Source organism: Brassica rapa, chromosome A01 (genome assembly GCF_000309985.2).
Source record: "Brassica rapa cultivar Chiifu-401-42 chromosome A01, CAAS_Brap_v3.01, whole genome shotgun sequence".
NCBI lineage: Eukaryota > Viridiplantae > Streptophyta > Magnoliopsida > Brassicales > Brassicaceae > Brassica > Brassica rapa.
The window spans coordinates 9,433,905-9,453,672 of NC_024795.2; the positions used below are offsets into that span (position 1 = coordinate 9,433,905).

At 41.9% G+C, this 19,768-nt stretch overlaps 5 protein-coding genes and 1 non-coding gene across 7 annotated transcripts; 3 read left to right on the top strand and 3 right to left on the bottom strand.

Annotated features, from left to right (window-relative positions):
- Positions 1-8: 8 nt before the first annotated feature.
- On the top strand, positions 9-9,855 carry LOC103866760. 2 transcript variants are annotated; one of them, XM_009144740.2, is made up of 14 exons: positions 9-299; positions 493-1,585; positions 1,663-2,368; positions 2,505-3,000; positions 3,285-3,433; positions 3,525-6,767; positions 6,858-7,070; positions 7,353-7,556; positions 7,649-7,852; positions 8,018-8,158; positions 8,319-8,759; positions 8,842-9,271; positions 9,358-9,445; positions 9,528-9,855. In XM_009144740.2, the coding sequence occupies exons 1-14, from the start codon at positions 260-262 to the stop codon at positions 9,733-9,735; spliced, it is 7,656 nt and encodes a 2,551-aa protein (XP_009142988.1). In that variant the 5' UTR covers positions 9-259; the 3' UTR covers positions 9,736-9,855. The 2 variants fall into 2 exon arrangements, with proteins under 2 accessions (XP_009142988.1, XP_009142994.1); XM_009144746.2 differs by having other exon boundaries at positions 8,018-8,143.
- A 10-nt stretch (positions 9,856-9,865) lies between these two features.
- On the bottom strand, positions 9,866-12,561 carry LOC103866775. Its single transcript, XM_009144757.3, has 7 exons — positions 12,147-12,561; positions 11,599-11,739; positions 11,153-11,518; positions 10,837-11,082; positions 10,648-10,740; positions 10,374-10,574; positions 9,866-10,303 (listed from the first exon to the last, which is right to left on the bottom strand). Exons 1-7 carry the CDS (start codon positions 12,453-12,455, stop codon positions 10,088-10,090), a joined length of 1,572 nt encoding a protein of 523 aa, XP_009143005.2. The 5' UTR covers positions 12,456-12,561; the 3' UTR covers positions 9,866-10,087.
- A 121-nt stretch (positions 12,562-12,682) lies between these two features.
- Positions 12,683-13,823, top strand: LOC103866795 (fatty acid desaturase 4, chloroplastic). Its single transcript, XM_009144779.3, has one exon. It carries the CDS (start codon positions 12,826-12,828, stop codon positions 13,720-13,722), a length of 897 nt encoding a protein of 298 aa, XP_009143027.1. The 5' UTR covers positions 12,683-12,825; the 3' UTR covers positions 13,723-13,823.
- On the bottom strand, positions 13,788-15,446 carry LOC103866785 (vacuolar protein sorting-associated protein 22 homolog 1). The gene is made up of 7 exons (XM_009144767.3): positions 15,249-15,446; positions 15,052-15,162; positions 14,789-14,924; positions 14,442-14,596; positions 14,236-14,343; positions 14,069-14,158; positions 13,788-13,994 (listed from the first exon to the last, which is right to left on the bottom strand). The coding sequence occupies exons 1-7, from the start codon at positions 15,297-15,299 to the stop codon at positions 13,893-13,895; spliced, it is 753 nt and encodes a 250-aa protein (XP_009143015.2). The 5' UTR covers positions 15,300-15,446; the 3' UTR covers positions 13,788-13,892.
- Positions 15,425-15,496, top strand: TRNAM-CAU. The gene has a single exon. It is a non-coding gene; the product is annotated as a tRNA-Met (tRNA).
- A 229-nt stretch (positions 15,497-15,725) lies between these two features.
- LOC103866808 (microtubule-associated protein TORTIFOLIA1) lies at positions 15,726-19,737 on the bottom strand. The gene is made up of 4 exons (XM_009144797.3): positions 18,949-19,737; positions 18,016-18,207; positions 16,192-17,721; positions 15,726-16,098 (listed from the first exon to the last, which is right to left on the bottom strand). Exons 1-4 carry the CDS (start codon positions 19,672-19,674, stop codon positions 15,901-15,903), a joined length of 2,646 nt encoding a protein of 881 aa, XP_009143045.1. The 5' UTR covers positions 19,675-19,737; the 3' UTR covers positions 15,726-15,900.
- Between the last annotated feature and the right edge of the window lie 31 nt (positions 19,738-19,768).

Below are 19,768 nucleotides of genomic sequence, written 5' to 3' on the forward strand. Positions count from 1 at the left end.
ATGATTTCGACCTCACATGGCCCAATCTAAAAAGGCTTCGGCCCATTATGAGAGCACTGGTACAACCCGGTTTAATGACAAACCGGTAAGAAGCACGATGATTTCGATTCGTAATAACCAAAGATTTGACCGGTCTAGATCCGGTTTTTGGGTTTTTTTTGGTCGGCGGTTTTTGGGATTTAAAACCCTACTTTCAGCTGTAACACGTCGCCGGAATCTTTTCTCGTTCTAAACCCTAAACCCCTCTCACCTTTCAGACATGGTGGAAGAATCAAAATCAGACATTGAAGAAGAACAAGGTACGTTAAGACGTTGAACTCTGCTTTAGCAAATTCTGTTTAATTTTGCGACCAGAAACAAAAAAGTTTCGAACTTTATTTTGCTTAACAAAAAAAAGTTTGAGTCTTTGAGTAGCTTTAACTCTCTTGGCTAGTTATAGGCTAGTGAGGACGCAGTTTAATTTCTAATTGAATCACAAGTTTGCCATTTCAGGAATGGTGGTGAACGGAGGAGGGAATAGTAATCTTGAGGTGGTGATGGCTTTTGGACCGTCCCACGAAGCTAAACTTAGGGAACTGTTGCATAAGCTTTGCTCAGAAGAGATTAAACTATGCTCCGATGCTTCAAAAGAGTTTGTCAAGTTACTAAAAGGAGAAACCGGCGGCGATTTGTTGCGTCTATATTTCCAAAAGTCACCCGAGTTCGCTGAGCTTCTAGAGGCATGGAGGATTCGACATGGAAAGCAAGGACTACACTATATATACTCTCTTATCCAGACGGTTTTGAGTCATCCAGAGGGGAAAGGTAGATCAACTGATATCGGAACAGCTCTTGACCGGTTCTGTTTGTTCCTTAGTGAAAATAAAATGGATGAGATTTGCAAAGGATTAAATAGCAAAGAGAGCAAACAGCAGAACGCTGCGCTTGGACTGTTGACTTCTATGGTTAGACGTGGTCCACGCTTGGCGTCAGAGATAGCTGGGAAGTTCGATTTTAAGGGTTTTGCTAAACTGGCGGAGTATAAAACGAGAGGAGGGGGTGGCAACGCGACGAGGAGGGCTTGTGTTGTGTTTGCAGTATCATTCCTCGAAGTTGGGAAGCCGAGGTTGTTAAGCGATGTTTTACAGAAGAAGGAAATGTATTCGAAAGTTCTACGAGGCCTTGGGAAAGATGATGACGACGAAGACACTGTGGCGTATGTCCTGTCTACGTTGAGTAACAAGATCCTCGTTGAAGAATCAATGGTTCTTCCTAGTTTAAGGAGTGTTCTTTTTGGAATTGCTACTCTAGAGCAGCTAGCCAGCATTTCAGCAAGAGATGATGATGGTGGGACTGTGAATGAGTTGGCACATGATGTTCTTGTTAAAGTTTGTACAGACCCGTGTAATGGATTGATGCCAGATGAAACGAGAAAGTTGACTGGCAATTTAGAAAGACTGCTAATGTTCATGAAGAAACTGAGAGCAACAGAGATTGTTTATCACAGGGATTTGCTTCTAGCGATTGTTAGGGGTAGACCGTCTTTAGCTTCAGCTTTCTTTGAAGAGTTTCCATACAATGTGGAAAATTTTGCATCACCTTCCTGGTTAGTCTTCTTTAGAGTACCATAGTGTATCTATATCTTTATTTTTGAGTGCTGCATACTAACTGAAGTTATTGCAGGGTTTCTTCTATTTCATTGGCAGCAGATTTGGTATCTTCAGTAAGAAATTCATTTTCTTTTGAGTTTCTCAATCCAGATCGACGTTCCACACCTCCTTCAGGTGGTTCAGAAGTTCAGACTATCATGAAAGAAGTTCAGACCATCATGAAATGTATATGCCCTCGACCATTTAGCCGGTTGTTGATCACCAGAGGGATGCTTTGCCCTAAATTTTTTGTGAAACATGGGACCTTGAGATTCCTCTCGGAGACGCTTTTACTCTGGGATTCGTTTGTTACTGCTTCTCATGGCTGCTCTGAGCAAATTCAGGCTTCTCTTGAGCGGGATGTCATGGGTGAGGTGAGAAGCTTTTTTCCAGATTCTCAGGTGCTATTGACTGAGCTGAAGTCTCAGAGCGATGCTAGTGGGATTCAAAAGGCGTCTTTGAAGAGAAAAGCAGTGTTGGAGAGTGGAGTAGTAGGTAGAGAGAAACGCATTAAGAGATCTGAGAAGGATGTTTTGGACGAAGTGGCTGGTGATATCGTCATTGGTGGGGTAGGTTTGGCAGAGGATCCTGTGGATGCTCAGATGTTAGATGGAAATGAATATCTTCAGAATGTTTCAGAAATTTGGGCTTCAGAGCGTTGTTCCAAGCCTGTTGATTCAGCCGAAGAAGCAGAGATGTACTTGCGCATAAAGATTATGGATGTTCTTAGAATTTATGTGGTACGTTGACTTTTCACATATTGTACAAACTTTTATTAAGATGTATATGCATTGATAATAGGCTGGTAACTTAGACATTCCTCATCTGTATTTGATGAATTCAGGTTTTAAGCTACATGTTTTTTCATTTTTGCAGCGTACTGTGCCTAATGTGCTTGAAGGATCGTTTGATGTCTTCATGAAATTTCTGCCTAATCAACGTTCTTCATGGTTGCCAGCTGAATTGCAAAGAGCTGTCTTGTCTTTTCTTAATGAGTACATCAGCTGGAAGCCAAGGTCCCAAAGCGAGAGCGTTCCTACAAGAATGCCACCACTTATGTACATGCAGTTGGAAGTATTCGTGAATTTGTTTCTTTTCTCATCAGACGACGACGTGAAGGATCTAGCGTACAATTTAGCAGTGGTAGCTATGAGCAGCACTGGTGCTTTTGACAAAAATCCAAGTGAAATTGGTGCATGGTTTCGGTTTCTACAAGGTTTTGGAAATACTAAAGGACCTCTTAAGGTTCAGGAGGCTGTACAGAGCACGTCAACAGTTGTTATCTCCTTTTTATATGATGCAGTTAGGACAGTTGGAAAGAATATGTTCAAGTACTTGGATATTATCAGAAGTAGCCTGTCCCATTTAAAAGGTATTGCTGCCTTCAAAATCAATGGTTTGGTAAAGGTTACATGTGTTTTACTCTTTTTGCTCAGGTTTGGCATCTGAGGTGTCTAATATGTTGATCCAGTGTTTCTTTGTCTACCTTATTTTCTGTAACTATTTGGAGTTTTAAAATTTATTGTCTGCACAAAGATGATTTAGTAATTATCGAACATGATTCATTTGATCCTGCAATATTAATCCTGGTTACTATTTCTGTAGACTTGTGATAAACATTTATTGATTGGTCCATCTTCTATGTTTTGGTTGCAGGTGTATCAATTGGTTTCAGCCCCCTAATTGTTTGTGTTCTGCAAAAGTGTGTGAAGCTACTAACTGTATCTAAAAGCCTTACTTTCCCGGAGAAGTCAGCAATATCTCTGTACGTTTGCACCACGCTGAAATATCTTTTGCAAACTCAGGTAACTATACATCTGCAGATATATAGTATATATACTTTACCATGCAATCGCTTAAGATACCAATACCTTTTCTGTGTATTGATTATTGTAGGTAGATTCCAGACCACTCTCATGTTTGGTGGAGTCAGTTTTGTCTGAGGTGGTTGATGAATCTAAGGATTCTCTATGTGAATGGTGGCCATTGAGAGCGTTGCTGGTTTTCTCACAATCTTTGTCAGACAAAAAACCTTTCATCTTGCATTCCAGAAGGACAATATGTCGACTTGCCGATGCTTCTTTTGCTGATACTCTTGATGAGATCAAAGGGCTGGTGAGACGTAGTTCTCCGGATGAAATTGCTGGAATCGTTCAGTCGTTCTCTTCTGCATTGATATGTGCAAGACCTGAATCGATTCTGGAGAATTTTGATTCTGTGATGGCTATTTCTTGGACTCTCTACGGAACATCATTCTCAATCTTACAGGCGATGGCCTTTCTAGAGGAAAACTTCCTCGGAGACCTTTCAAAGCTGTCGCCTGACTTGCTTGTGCGAGGTTCAGAACTTACTGGGTCAAGAAGTCTTCGTGAAGGAACAGTATATAGTGAGACTTGTTTTGATGACCACTCATCCATAACTGAAGAAATCAAAAGTAAGATGGACGTTTGCGATACTGAATCTCCCGCCTTCCCTACTTTTTTAGAGCAGCTTCCCTTTCCTGAACTGCTTACCGCAATTAAAAGCATGGATATATCTTGGTTACCAAGAGTATCAGAGTTACTGCTGCTAAAAGTTTCGCATCCTAAAAGTGATAGTTTTGAATCTGTCAAATTAATACTCTTCCATCTCTACCATATACGATCATCTTACAAGGTTCAACCAGCTCCGGTACACTGTCAACTCTCTGAGATCTGCTTACGTCTCATGAAGCACTTGTTCTCTCAAATATCAGAGCTGGAACCCTCTTCAGATAAAGTGCTTGCTCCTTCTGCAAAGTGGAAGCATCAAGTGGCCCAGACTGTTCTCTGCCACCCAGTTGTGATGGCACTGTTGGAGAGTCCCTTGGATTGTGGCACATTACCTCTAGTGCAGAATGTTGAGATTTTTCCAGAAACGTCGCTGGCAACGGGCAGGATAGTTCTTAGTGAAATAGATCAGCACATCCTTGATCTATTGGCGACTACTTGTGAGCATTTTTTGTTTGATGAGACACACATTGTGCAGAAAGGGGAGCTCAGGGACCACAAGTCAATTGTGGCTTTTAAAACCTTGGTTGAAACGCTTCTCTTGGAATTCAGAGGCAAGTTGGAGCTTTGTGTTGGTACTCAAAGTTACGCGCCGCTTCTACAACCATCACAAGTAATTCATGCTTTGTTGAGGTTTATATCACCTTTTAAACTTTTAAATCTTGCTCGTTCCATGCTGGTTGATGTGGAAGAATTGGCAAGCCCAAATTTGAGTAAGATTGTCAGTTTGGGACTGGATATTGCTGGCGGGGCTTTCGAAATGCTTACATTGTATTCACAGCAGACGGCTGCTAAGAGAAAGATATATGATTTGTTGTGGGATTTAGAAGAAAAGAATTATGACAGTAACCTCCTTGAGGAAGTCTATAGCCTAGCATGCAGGTTTTCTACCTCTTTTGGTTTGGTTTCGGCAGACACGTGTTTGCTTAAAGTTGGGGGTGCCATTTTCAGGGGGAAACATAATCAGCATAGTAGTGCTCACCTGTTGACCGTGATAATCTCACAGATTGTTGGTAGAACCCCTGAAGACTTGATTATCCATTGCATTAACCAGGCAAGCATGACCAGAGCCAAGATATTGTTTTATTTTGTGGAGTCCAGTCCCTTGCATCGGTCAGTCTTTGGACACTTTTTCTATAGTATGCTCAGTAAGCAACAGGGCGACTCTGCGCTTACTGATGATCAGTTTATCATGCTTCTGCCTGCTGTGCTATCGTATCTTTCACCAATTTTTGCTAAACCCGAGAAGCCGTGGAGTAGATGTTTGGATATAACTTCAGTTTATTCAAATATACTAATAAATGGTTTTCTACAGTGGCCGAAGTTTTCTTCTGGGTGCATCTTTGAAGAGAAATATGAAGAGATTCTTCTGTCGACGACTGAGGATATCGACACTATGTTTAAGGCGAGTCTTCTTGGGAAGGCAGTGCGTATGTTCGCCTGGACTGAAAGTCCAACTAAAAGAGAAGATCTCTTAAAGGTATTCCAGTCCATGTTTCCTCACACTAGTGCTGGCAAAGAGATGTTGGATTGCAGAATAAAAGAAGTGGACGTTCAGTCAGTAGACTGTATGTTTAATGTTGCCATCCGTGAAGTTGCCAAAGTCGAACTCTCAAGGATCTGTTTGTTTCCTGCGTCTAGCAATCACAAACGTCAAGCAGGTAGTTGTGTGAAGAAAAGTTCCTCAGAAATGGGATCCAACAATGAGAGTTTATTCACGCCGTTATTGAGTTACTTAGTTGATAGGTGGCAATGTGTTGTCAAGAGATTTGATGGTTCTTTTAAAGGGAATGCCGAGAGGAAACAAGACAAATGTGGGTTGCTGTGCAAAAGTCTTGAAAACTTCATTCTGAGAAATATTCTCAAGTTTTTGGAAGACATGTGCGAGGAGCTTGTTCACTTGGATTCCCTTCCTTTCCTGGAGGGACTGATGAAGTCTGTTCTTCTGTACAGATTTGATGACTCGAGGACATTGAAGATACTGAGGGAAATTTTCTCCTTATTGTCTAGAGGAAAGTACTCATATGCACCATATATACAACTCCTAATATCTCACTCTCAGTTTACACCGACTATCAGTTCTCTATCATCCTCACACACTGGTGAATTGTTTAGGCCTATCTCCAGCATTCTAAAACATCTTATCATCCCAAGTCCAGATTCTGTCAGAGTTGGAAGTTGTAGTCTCCAAGCACCTGACTATATGAAGCAGTTGGAGATTGTCAAAATTCTCAGAGTGCTGCTCTCCAAATGTGGGAAAGACTCAGGAATCATTCTGAAAGAACTACTTTTTCTTCTTTTGTGTTCTTATGGTGCAACTCTAAGCGAAATCGACATAGAGCTCTACAGGCTGATACGTGATATCGAGTTAGTTGATGAGGAACACACGCTAGATGTTTCTGAAACAGGTTATTTGTGGGGTAAAGCTGCCTTGAAAATGAGAGAGGGACTGCGTCTCTCTCAGGATGCATCTGATGGTGGCGAAGATGATTTAGTGGAAGATCTCCGATTGAGACTTTTTAAAGAGAATCTTTGTGTTGATCCCAAAATATGTGCTCTAACTGTTTTATATTTTCCTGATCAACGAAGCGCTGATGATCCAGTAAGCGAGGTACCTGTCTTTAATTTTAATTCAGCTAAAAATAAATCTTGTAATTGCATTTTCAAACATCGTTCAAACTAATCACTCTTCCATGTGTAGGAATTCTCACCTATAGTTGAGGACATTGAACGATATGATCCGGCTTTCATCCTGCGATTCTCAATACATTCATTGTCCGTGGGATATATTGAACCTTTGGAATTCGCCAGTTTAGGCTTGCTTGCAGTTGCATTTGCGAGCATGTCTTCAGCAGATCTTGGGATGAGAAAATTGGCCTATGACACTCTTATGATGTTTCTGGACGTTCTTGAGGTAATAGTTATCTTATGTTTAACTTTATCTGTATGCATTGCCTGTTTTGACTGTCTACTGATGTTCTCGTCAGAATCTCTAGGTGTTATCATTTATCTAGTTAATGGTACCTTTAGTAATTTAAACTGTACACAATATGAGAAAGGATTTGTAATTGCAACTGCTAGCTAGCAAAAGTTTTTATTTTGTTGTGGGTTTTGCAAAGGCTCATTTTGCTCAGATTTGTTGTCGAATATTCTAAAGTTAAATTGCTTCTTTTTTAACTAAAACTTTTTGATGTAGAGTTGCACGAGGAATAAGCAAGTAAAGTGGATTAGGCTTCTGCTGCTGTGTCTGAAAAATGGAGTTGAGGAACCATGGCAAAGAATCCCAACTGTTTCTGCTGTTTTTGCCGCTGAGGCATCTCTTATATTATTGAATTCTTCTCACGAACATTATGTTCCCATTAAAAAACTGTTGAAGAGCTCACCTTCACTGAATCTCAGGGTACTTATTCTCTGAAAACTATGAAACATCGTCTTTATCCTTCACACTTCGCCAGTGTACTGAAACTGTTTTTTGCTTTTTCTCTTTGTTAGGGAATACCTTTATTTCATGAATTTTTGTGGAGCAGTGCATTTAACTTTAAATCACAGAGGCTTTGGGAACTTCGCCTAGTTTGCGTGGGCTTGAAATCAGATGACGATGCTAAGCTCTACACTAGAAACTCCATCCTTGAGGATATGATGAGTTTTTTCTCAACTCCTCTTGCTGATGATGAAACTAAAGGACTAATCCTTCAGGTGATACTTTCTTCTAAATGTCACTTCGTGTTAATTTTGCATTATACACCATTCCTTCTTCAAACTTAATACTAAGGCCATCCTGAAAACATTTTTCTGTGGTATCTTTTTCAACTTTAAGCTCTTAATCCAACGCGACAAAATCTTGATTCTTTCACTTTTCAGGTTGTGAGGAAGTCAGTCAAATTCCAGGCCAGACATCTAGTTCAAAATTGTGGTCTGTTTTCATGGTGTTCATCACTTATCTCAATGTTTACTACAAAGCCCATTGGAGACGAAGATTTTCACCTGGTGATTGTCTTGAATGTATGCACAATATCAGTCCATTAATGCTATAAGTCATGGTCAAGCGCGCACATTGTTTTATTGAATCAACCATGCTTATTGTCTATATTGTTGCATCAAGAGTCCTTATGTAGAGTAGTGTATTCGTTAATTGAATTGCTTTGTGGTGTTGCTTTATCAGGTTATAACTGATGTTCTGGCATCCAGAAGCGTTACACAGTGGTTGCAAGGGGAAGAGATGAGAGGAGGGCCCTATGGAGAATGTGGTCAGAAATCCACAACAGAGTCCGACCACAACAACAACCGAATTGATCATCCATTTCCCCTAGAAGGGCTAGTGGAAATCTCATCGCGTTTATGCAGACTTTTGGTTGGTGGATTGGTTTCAATACAAGAAAGTACTACTTTGGTTGATTTGATTCTGCAGATACTGTCTGCTACTCTAAAGATATCACAGAAAGTACGAAAAATATACCAGCCACATTTCACCATCACTATCGGTGGGATACTACAACTCTTTGAGGCTGTTGCTAACTGCGATTCTCCTCAAGTCGAAGCTAGTGCAGAGCGTGGGCTTGAAACTATATTAATGAGCACCCCGCCATTTGAACTTATATGCATGGTATCTTTCTCCTTCTCTTATTCTCTGACTTATTGAGCATCCCTCCAATTTGCTTTGAACCGTTTATACGATATCTTTTCAGGACATAGACAAGCTGAGAATGTTTCTTTTGTGGGGAACATCGACAGCATTGAAGAGTGACCTTAGAAAGGGATCTAATCCAAGTGAGTCTCGTCAAGATACTAAAACACTCACTAAAGAACCACAAGAGGAGAGTATGGTAGCAAAGTTTCTACGTTGGCTGTGTGCTTCTGTGATTCTTGGGAAGCTTTATTCTAAGGCTAACGATTCGGACCCGTCGGTCTTAAGTAAAACAAAGCCAGAAACTTTGCTGACATTGTTAGACTACTTAAAGACAAGGAATCTAGAAGGTAGCGAGACAAAGTCCGAACACATAATAGGGGAAGCAATCGTACACCTCCAACAGCTTTTGTCTACAAACTACAGCGTCCTTCCCTCTGTTGTATGTGCACTTTCTTCCATGCTTCTTCGTAATGGCCTCGAAATTGCAGGTATGCTGCTTTTATATAACTCTTGTTCTAGGAAATACTTGGCTCTAAATGTCTGTAAGTTGAAATTTTGCTATTCTTCTGCATAGGTTCAGAGTCTGGTTGCGATTACAAGCTCATCAAATCTCTGTGTTGTGGAATAACCAGTCCTCCCGAGGCTTCACCAGGCTGGAGATGGTAAAAGATTCCTCTGTTGTTCAGTCACTTTGTAAAGCTTTGTTCATCATTTCCAAAGCTTGACACTATTTCTTATCCGCAGGTCTTATCATCAAGCATGGAAGGATCTTTCATCCGAACCGGCCAAAGATCTGCAAATGATCGATGAACGCCATGGATGCCAACACCTTCTGCTGATATTCTCTGATATGCTTAGAGTAAAGCCAGGGGAGTCTCAAAAGGTGTTGCTTCATAAAAGTTTTGATATGTCTAGTGTATTTGATTGGGAAAGAGGTTTAGTTGAGACCTAGAGTCATTTTGTTTTATCATCCAAATCAATCAGTTTTGCTTTTATCAGTGACATAAGTTCTTGATTGACACACGTGAACCATTGTCAAGTTTTGTTGTATCAATGATAATTGTTACCAAGTGATTTCCATATAAAGTTAAAAGAGTATAGCAACTAAAAGCTCCCAGCTAATTTTCTCCGAATGAGCCCACTGAAGATAACGTCTGAACTATTTTATACACAAATAATCTTATTTACTTTGAATCCAAGTGGTTTCTATTTTCTAATGTATCTGAAGTGAACTTTACGTGATCCGTGGATCATCACACGAAAGTCATTCCTAACAAACAGACAACACAGTTAAGTTCTTGGTTCTAGCAGTTCTTTGGTCTGTGGTACTTTGGAGGCAGAGACGGGCAGTGCTCGTTCATATGCGGGTATGGCTCCATAGTGTTGTAATCTGGAAGCTCCATTCTGTATTTCCCAAGTATCTGACAGTACGGAAGCTTTACATCGTCGTTGTCATTGCACCATGTGGGCAAACGGCTTGCATTGTTCTCGAAAAACTTGAGCATGTAAGCATCTTTGATCTGCAAAAATTGATTCCCTTGCTCAGTGTGTGTGGTGTCTTCTAGATTATGCATAGGTTAGTACTCTTACCGTGAATTCAGTGACTTGGATGGAGCTAGAGATTGGATCAAACAAGCCACCTTCTTTGTACATTTCGAGGATGAAAGCGATACAAGAAGTTGATTTCCCATCGCTATATATCCACTCATCTTGTTCAGGAACTGCTAGCAACTCGTCGAAAGAGGATCCACGCTTTTCGACTTCCACGAGTACATCAGGAAGATCAAGACCCTGCCAATTCACAACACCTTAGATAAAGAACTAAAGATGATAACAAAGAAGAAAGTGGAGTCGAAGCTAATACCTCTGTCCCGAGTCGCTTGTTAAGGGCTTCATTCCACATATTAGCAGCATAATCAGGCTGGATTTTGCTCCAAACCGTCATGACAGAAGCAACCTGAAAACATATAAAACAAAAGAAAATACAGAGCAAGGCAGTCATTAACCTCATATTTTCATCAACGCAAAGGTTTTTCAAGAGAAAAAAACCTACAAGATGAGCATCCAGAGGAGGTGGGTAGTTCCCGCTAATGGTATCGATCCAGCTAAAGATCAAGTTGTGATAGCCATACGGTTTACCATCCATGCTGCGAGCATATTCCCATGCAGCTGTAACATTAAACCTGGCTCGATAATCAGGATGCAACGGTAGCAATGCAATATGAGGATTTGCGTCATCCTTGGTTTGTTCAAACTCCCACCACTCTTCCCATGGCAATACCGCTATTACATCTTCTCCCTATGACCCACACAACATGTAATATTAGTTTCGTCTCAATCATGTGACCTCTAAGCATTTAAAGTGTTACCTTCTCATTTTCATTACCGGATTCACCAACCCATAGTTTCCCATCAGAATCCCTCAAACAGACAGCAGTGTGGCCAGCATAAGCTCCGCTTACCCACTTCTCAAGAGTCTCAAACCCACCCCACCGCCCACGGATCTTTGAGATGGCTAGCATGTCTCCAGAGTGGATTTCATCGGTAGTAATGTTAGTAACCCAAGGCTGAGGACGAGCATAGAAATTAGCACCCATATGCTTCTCAAGAAACGCGATATTAGAGTTCTCCCCCCAACCGGTGTTGGTAAAGAGAGGGAAGACATCCCACAGTGCTCGGAGAGTTCCCACCATCCCTGCTTCCATGAGGAATATCGAAACTCCTTTCTGCTTAACCTGATCAAATGTGAGAAGCCATTAGACATATGAATACTAAAACAACAAAAAGAAATACAAAAACAGAAGCTTGAGCTTACATATTCATACTCAGCTTTTCCTTCCCACTCACTGAACTCCATGGTGTGCTCCCTTGAAATAAAGTACCAATCCCATGTCACACGATATGGTGTCACAAAGACATAAATATCCATGCAAGTCCAACTATGTGCCTTGTCAACCTGCATTAAAACAAGCAACAGCTTTAATCAATCTTAAGATCCATCAATCAAACACAGTTTCACACAATGTTCTAAAAATCGGTCTAAACGGCAAATCGAACCTAATCAAAAAGATTTTCTAGAATGATTTAAAAAAAAAAAATCGGTTTAGTGTTCAAGAAAATGGTATATTCATCAGCTTAATCAATAATCTTCTATAAATTGCCTAATTACGACTAGTGATTTCTTGAACAATGGTTTCACATGATCAGATACAAATATAGAAACAAAGCAAGTGAAGTAGAATTAATCAACAAGTCTCTATTAAGAACCTTCACAACTCTAAACCCACACACAAAAACTTCAACATATTCACATAAAAAATAAACCTTTGAAACAGTAAAAAAAAAATTAATCATTTCGTCAACCTTAATGTGAAGTGTACCGCCGCCAAACTCGGAACCGGACTTGTTATTGAGCTCCAACCAAGCCTTGTTCTCGTAAAAGCAAGCACCTTTCCACTCCACGGCGTCGTTTTTAATAGAAGCGGCGCCTATGTAAGTGGGGAGGAGGTCGACGGCGGAGTTGAGAGAGTTGAGAAGCGGCCAGGAGAGTTGCCTGGGCAAGAGCGGGAGAAGGTCCCGAGGGTGAAATGGTAATTTGACGGATGAGACGGTGAGAAGCATCAGGACGGTAACGGCGAAGATGATGGCCGGAGAAGAAGAAGAAACCGCCATGGGTGGTCAATCAAGTGTCTCACTTTCCGTGTCCAACTCGCAACCGTTAATGACTTGGTTTTAACGTATTTATTCGAGTATATTCCTCGAATACATGTAATGAAAACTTAATATTAAATATATGTTTTGTTATGGGGTTGTAATAGCTATTTTCAAAATGTTAGGTGTAATTCTGTGAGTTTAGATTACTAAGAAGCCAAATTCTGAAACGTTTCTATAAGTTTCGCAACTGGTCATCTCATCTCTAGTGATCACTATAGCCCCACGCATCTCTTACGTATACCACAACATAACTATACCCTAATCTCTTCCTCTTTATCATTGGCTTAAGTTTTGAAAAAAAGAACTAGAAGACACATCATCTCTTTCAATGGCTGTTTCATTTCAAACCAAGTACCCTCTAAGACCCATCACCAACGTCTCAAGAACCAACCGTCCTTCACTTCTCCATGTTCGTGTCACGTGCTCTGCTACTACCACAACCACCACAAAGACTCAGCCTATCCGTGAAAAGAAGCTTGTAGTTGAGAAACGTTTTGTGAGTCCTCCTCTTTCCAACGACCCAACTCTGAAGTCTACATGGACTCACCGCTTATGGGTTGCAGCTGGTTGCACCACCTTGGTGGCTTCTTTAGCTAAGTCTGTCATTGGAGGGGTTGGTTCTCATCTCTGGCTCGAACCAGCTTTAGCCGGTTATGCCGGGTACGTCTTGGCTGATCTTGGCTCTGGTGTGTACCACTGGGCCATTGATAACTACGGTGATGAGTCAACGCCACTTGTAGGAGCACAAATCGAAGCGTTTCAGGGTCACCACAAGTGGCCTTGGACAATCACCAGAAGACAATTCGCCAACAATCTACACGCTCTTGCGCGAGTCATAACCTTCACGGTGCTTCCACTAGACCTTGCGTTTAACGACCCTGTGGTTCATGGCTTTGTGAGCACATTTGCATTTTGCATAATGTTTAGCCAGCAGTTCCATGCTTGGGCTCACGGAACTAAGAGCAAGCTTCCACCTCTCGTCGTGGCGTTGCAGGACATGGGAGTGCTTGTTTCAAGGAAACAGCACGGGGAACATCACCGAGCACCGTATAACAACAATTACTGCATTGTGAGTGGGGCTTGGAACAAGGTTTTGGATGAAAGCAAGGCCTTTGAGATACTGGAGATGGTGTTGTTCTTCAAGCTCGGGGTGAGACCGAGGTCATGGAGCGAACCAAACTCTGAGTGGACAGAAGAAACTGACCTCTCCAGCAGCCAAGCGTAACCAATAGTTACAAGGTGGCTCTACAGGTGTTTGAAAACACAATTATTTATACATGTACAAGAAAATTGATGGAATAAACAAATAAGATTATTTTTACGTAATTTATATGCAATACAGAGTGAGTGTATTGAGTACAAAGCATGAATAAAAAAGAGAGCATGTAATAGTTTTTAAGTATCAGAACCAACAAATGAGTAAACAGAAGAGACACAAGGGAACCAGTACTGACATTTTCCGTCTTTAATGCCATTGTCGATCATTGCAAGGCCCTCCTGTAAATAAATTACAAAGTTTCAGGACCCACACTGGTTCGTTGGTTGGTTGCATTGTGGGAGAAAATGCATACCTCTAACAAAGTTTCGAGAGCATCTATGACCCGACCTGATGTCCACGAGAGCCGTCTTTGTACTTGTTCCACAGTCACAAAGCCTTGACCCTGTGGGGAAAGCAACATGAATCCTCTAGTTAATTCAGTTAAAGGATAATGCAAAAGATGAATGTTATGATTATAACCTGAGCCAGCTCCAAGATTTGGTTATGGTCTTTGTTGAGCTCAGTGGGGACTGAACGGACAAGCTTTTTCTTGCCAATTGTGATGACCTCAAATCCACTACCCAATACCTAAGGAAAAAAAAGGCTCAAGATATTAATCAAGAGCAGTCCAAAATTTTCTTTTTCTGTTGAAAATCTGAAAAGAAAAAACACAAGTCAGATAGTACCTTTAGCTTGCTAATAGCTCGGAGACAATCATCTTCGGTGACAGCTTCACGGTCTTTCTTCCTTCTCTGACGAAGATGGCTGCATAGCTCTTGCAAGCTGATCAAACCTCCATTGAGGGACCTTGTAAGCATGCAAACTTCAATAATCTGAACGCCTGTTTGATCAATTGACACTACTGTTCAGATACATGTGGCGATTCCAATTAAGAAAAGGAAGTATAGATACGCCAGTGTTTACGTTCCCTTATCCAAACATAGACTTAAGAAGTCATAGCAAACAAATATAAGCCTATCTTCTATGGCACTAGAAGAGAAACATGTCAGGTAAGGTAAGAGATCAAACATACCAAGTTCATAGTAGAAGTCACCAATTCCAAGAAGCTCAGCCCAGAAGCCCTTGTTTGAAGCAAGTGGATCCACACCAACTTTAGCACACATTTCATGGAACTGAGCTCTAAAGGCTGGATTTTTACGAATGTCATTCTGCAACCAAAGGCAAAAACTGCTTCTTTTTCAGTTAAATTAACCACACTAATCCATATAGGATTATACCATGTAATATATCAAAAAAAAAAAAAGCATGAAACTTCAGCAAATAAAAAAATTGGACCTTGTGTTTACGAGCGAACTCTTCAAGCTGGGACTTGAAAGTGGCGAGCTGTTCTTTCATCATATCAGTTCGTAACTTGGCCACATTCTCTCCTAATAACCGGTACTGATCCTGTTTGATTTTTTCATAAGAGTTTTAGCGAACAGCAATCAACAGAAGGCACAGATTATAATACAAATCTGGTTTAGAAGCAAAACCCGCGCAGCCGCGGCCTTTTGTAGCCCTCCGATTCCTGGTCGTCGCCGCATCTTCCAGTGTTTTCTGATAATCTTCGCAATTCTCCGATTGGGAATAATAGTTCCGAGTAAAGGAAATTGGAGAAGACGACATATTTAATTGTTCTTTAATTATTTAATTTAAAAAGCTTTCAACAATCAGAGTGGCGCAGCGGAAGCGTGGTGGGCCCATAACCCACAGGTCCCAGGATCGAAACCTGGCTCTGATATTCCTTTTCATTTTCCTCCTTTTCAATATATTCACTTTCTCAGGCTTAAGTTAACCTTCGAAACAAAAAGAAACAAATTTATTCCCAACTGTTCTCATTATCTCAAAAGATCTAAAACGATATATTTTGAAATCTTGTGATAGACAGTACACATGATTAAGCCTTATGTTTATGTTGTCACAACAATAGTGGTGTTAATATTTGATCGATTCACGTCACCTTTTACGAATTTCTAAAATGGAAACAAACAAAATTTAGAAGTCGACAGCATGTCTGTACGAAAATTATGAACAACGGTACTAAAGCCAAACTCCGTTCCAACAACATTATACCACATATGACAAAATATGAGACAGCACTTAAAACGAGAAGCAAACGAAATAAAATCTCTCACAAGCTCAAGTTTACTTGTCGAATTGTTGCAGATCGATTTCCCAAACTGAAGCCAACTGCATCACGAGCTCTTCCGGCGCTGGACCTTCCCATTCTTCAGGCGGGTCCATGGTTGAACATGCATCTTGTAAGTTGAACAAGATATCACTCTTCAGCTCCATTGGAACTCCAAACGTGTCTGCACCATCTTGCAAAACTAGTTCCAGCAACTTCAAATGGCAAAACAAGAGGGGGGAGACATGTTAAGATCAAAAACATCAATACGATTCTTGGAACCTAATTTCCTGTAAAAGAGGATATACCTGTTGAATCCAAGATAAGCAGATGTCGTAGAGATTGTGATCTAGGAGAAACTGGGCGATGAAATTAAGAGCTTCGTTTGCAATCTCATTTGACATCTGGTCAAGAGAAGGTCCTGTCTTGTCCATCAGCTTGATGATCAAGTGCTGGTCACCGGCGCAGAGTACTTCTGCGTAAGCAGAATCAACGTCCCCAACACGGAGTGAGTGCATTGCGTTACTCCATGAACTCCATATCGGGTCGCGTTCCTGCCCTTCGCTTTCTTCATCTCCCATGGCTTCAGCTTCAGGGACAGCAGCAACTCGGGTTGGACGAGTGACTGCACCATCCTCGCCGGCTACTCTAATAGCTTCAAGTGTAGCTTCATCCTTTGATGCTTGCCACACACTTCTTGCTGAGGGACCTTCACCATATCTAATAGTCCCAGCTGCTTTATTATCCCAACCTCTCCTGCCATTTCCCATGTGCTCATTCTGATACTGTTCTGACCGGGGTGATCTTCTTGGCCCGGTTTGTCCGTTTCTGGAAGCACCATGTTGATGCATGAACCAGTCATCCTGCATGTCAGAACTCCACATCCTGCCCCTCATAGCTCCATCAGGTTGTGAGCCTCTGTCTCCTGGACCTCGGCCATTATATTTTCCAGAGGAGTAATTTGCAAAGCTATTATATTTGCCAAATCCAGCTGTGGGATTACCCCTACGACCTGATGATATTGAAAGATCTCTTGCCATGTCTTCAACAATCCTCTCTAAACCCCTTACCCTGCCCTCTAAGGTCACCATACTGTCATGTGAACCACCGATAAACTCCTGGAGCATGTTCATAAGATTAGTCTGTTGTCTCTCTAGCTGCAATAACTGCCTCTGGATCGCCGACCAATTTCCTCTGTTGCTTGTGAAAGATCCGTCAGAATGGTTATCAGTATCGGAGATAGCAGCGTGATTTCCGGCTGTCTGCTTTCCATTTACACCACCAGCCTTATCATCAGCAGATGTCCCAGCCTGTGATATGTTCCCATCAGACCTACCTTTTACCAGTTTATCACTCCCAGACTCTAAGTTGTGGAACTTGGAATCTGGAAATCCATGATCATTTGATTGGATATTCTTGAAGCGATTTGAAGATCCCATGGCATTGAGATCATCGGGTCCTAATTCTTCCCCATCTTCGTTTTTACATCTACGAGGAACTACTACTTCCACGGATTGCCTTCTTTCTAGTCTTTGGAAAAATTCAGGATTAAAGTCCTTGTCACTTAACGCAGGTGCTTTCTTCTTCAACATGACTGCTGCTTTTTCAGGAAGACCTCCTTTTGCTTTAGAAGCAGAATCCGGTGAGAGTATTGAACCATCGGATGCCTCCTTTTTCATTAGATCAGATAGATTAGACCTTTTATCCCCGTTCTTCTCCGAACCAAGCTGCTCACCAGATGAACTCTTTGACTCATCTGGAGCACCATCTAAACATTTTCCAGAAATCTTTTTCCATAACTGTAGCGCCTCTGTCACAGTTTCCCTGACAGGTTTAATCTGTCCAAGAAAATATCATCATTAAACTGTTTTGAGAAGATCACCACATAACCTTAACTAATATGTTTTCCATGAATTTAGCACTTCACAAAACATTCATCCATTACAACGCTCACTAGTGAAAGAAAACTTATAGATGACTGAAACTTAAGATAATGCAGATCACTGTAAATAAATAAAAGACAGGATCCGGTGATTATTCACAAACAATCATTGATCTTATGATTTTTTAAACACGTTCATGGAGTAACTGGATTTGTTCTTAATACTATTTAGAAAAAAGAACGTAGGTACCTTGTCAAAGCGACAGGTCTCAAGCGCCGCAAGAGTGGAATCTGTTCTGTCCTTTAGCAAACTGCTAGAATGTGATGCAAGTGAACTCAAAGTCTCAGCCGCAGCCTTTCGCGTTACCCAATCTGAACTTCCAAGGCAATCATGAATACTTTCTAGCAATGACTCCAAGCTCTGAGGCGCAATGGCTCCTACCTGAACAAAAGTGATTGCTCTGTTACTACTCTTTTTTCAGACAAGTTAAACCATTGAACCTACTAGCAACGAACTATCAGAAGCAAAGAGACAGAGAGCTTCTTAAACCCCCCACCAAATTTCATTAGCCTAGTTAACCGAAATGAAAACAATAAACTTCAGCAAAACCGAGGATAAACAAATGTCGGATAAGACTTAACCCTTAAGCAGTAAGGTGAGGTGATAGAATGGATATACATACATACATACATAATCTCAAAAAAAATCTATTTAACAATTGCAATATACAACTCAGCCCATCCAACAATAAGATACTGATCTATATTGACACTAAGCTCCCTCAAGAATGGCACTAAGTTCAACATTCAACATATTCTTCCATTCACCACCACATCAAACATAGAGCCCATTGTCACATATGAGATTAAAGCCCTGTTCGTTTGGTTGCCGCAGGTTTCGGCGGCAGCGGCAGCGGCAGCGTCAGCGGCGGCGGCAGCGTCAATGAGGACAGTTGTTGTTCGTTTCGCAGACGCTGACGCTGCCGCTGCCGCTGCCGCATATCATATCGCGACCGCAGGTTTTATCGGCGTCAGCCGCAGGACGCAGCGTTCGGACGCTGCCGCTGCCGTCGGTTCCTGCGTCAACGAAACGAACAAGAGTTGACGCAGAATGTTGACGCTGCCGCTGCCGCCGGTACCTGCGGCAACCAAACGAACAGCCCTTAAGTGGTTCCGAGCAAACCTGAGAGAGACTCGAAACAACGGGCAAAAGCGAAGCTTTAGCCAAGAAACTAGAATTACTCAAAAGCTTGCAGATTCTAGGGCAAAGCTTTTGAAAAGAAGCAACCGGAGGAGTAGCAGCCGATTCCACCATCCTCGCCATACACATCGCCGCACCAGATTGCACCACTTTATTCTGCTCCCCCATCGCCTCAAACAACGGCTTAACGAACAACCCCACCGCCAACGTATTACTCCCTTCCTCTCTCCCTTTCAGATAAATCCCCGACAACGCACCAATCGTATCCCTACACGCGTCCCTCACTCCCGAATCGGGATCCTTCAACCGTTTAACGATCTGAGCGATGATCCTGGTGAGATGCGCCGCGGTGGAATCGGAGTGCAGGCTGCAGACGTAGGAGAGGAGGTGGAGGCACTCCTTTTTGACGGCGGGTTTGGGATCGGAGCAGGAGTCGTAGAGGCAGTTGAGGAACATGGGGAGGGTTTCGGGGGTGAGGGATTGGATGGTTTTCTCGAGATCTTCGACGGCGATCTGGTATGTGTCTCGATCGGCGAGTTTGGAGATTGAGGTGAGGATCTTCTGCTTCTGCTCCACCATGGCTTGGAATGAAGTGAGGGAATGGGAATTGGAATTGGAATTGGAGGAGGATGACCTAGCTGTTGCGTTCGATGATCTTGCTGGCCTCGTTGGCTTCGCGGCGGAAGCGGACGACGAAGGTGTGCTCATTATGAGAATGCGGGTGAGAGAAGAGAGGCGATTTTGGAGAAGGAAGGTGAGATCTGTCAGTGGAGAGAGTAACAATGGTTAAGACTGGGATTAG

Bases quoted from the DNA above. Each gene is read 5' to 3' on its own strand.
- LOC103866785 (XM_009144767.3), bottom strand. From the start codon at position 15,299: ATGCGGCGACGACCAGGAATCGGAGGGCTACAAAAGGCCGCGGCTGCG. The intron at 14,925-15,051 runs GTCCAATTTTTT...CTTTGGTTGCAG, and splicing joins AGTTCGCTCGTAAACACAAG to AATGACATTCGTAAAAATCC. The intron at 14,159-14,235 runs GTTATAATCATA...CTTTCCCCACAG, and splicing joins AAATCTTGGAGCTGGCTCAG to GGTCAAGGCTTTGTGACTGT.
- LOC103866795 (XM_009144779.3), top strand. From the start codon at position 12,826: ATGGCTGTTTCATTTCAAACCAAGTACCCTCTAAGACCCATCACCAAC.
- LOC103866760 (XM_009144740.2), top strand. From the start codon at position 260: ATGGTGGAAGAATCAAAATCAGACATTGAAGAAGAACAAG. The intron at 7,557-7,648 runs GTACTTATTCTC...TCTCTTTGTTAG, and splicing joins CACCTTCACTGAATCTCAGG to GGAATACCTTTATTTCATGA. The intron at 7,853-8,017 runs GTGATACTTTCT...TTCACTTTTCAG, and splicing joins CTAAAGGACTAATCCTTCAG to GTTGTGAGGAAGTCAGTCAA.
- LOC103866808 (XM_009144797.3), bottom strand. From the start codon at position 19,674: ATGAGCACACCTTCGTCGTCCGCTTCCGCCGCGAAGCCAACGAGGCCA. The intron at 18,208-18,948 runs GTTTGCTCGGAA...ACTTTTGTTCAG, and splicing joins TTGTTTCGAGTCTCTCTCAG to GTAGGAGCCATTGCGCCTCA. The intron at 16,099-16,191 runs GTATATCCTCTT...TGCCATTTGAAG, and splicing joins GCTTATCTTGGATTCAACAG to TTGCTGGAACTAGTTTTGCA.
- LOC103866775 (XM_009144757.3), bottom strand. From the start codon at position 12,455: ATGGCGGTTTCTTCTTCTTCTCCGGCCATCATCTTCGCCGTTACCGTC. The intron at 10,741-10,836 runs GTAGGTTTTTTT...ATATGTTTTCAG, and splicing joins CTCCTCTGGATGCTCATCTT to GTTGCTTCTGTCATGACGGT. The intron at 10,304-10,373 runs GTAAGAGTACTA...CAATTTTTGCAG, and splicing joins TCCAAGTCACTGAATTCACG to ATCAAAGATGCTTACATGCT.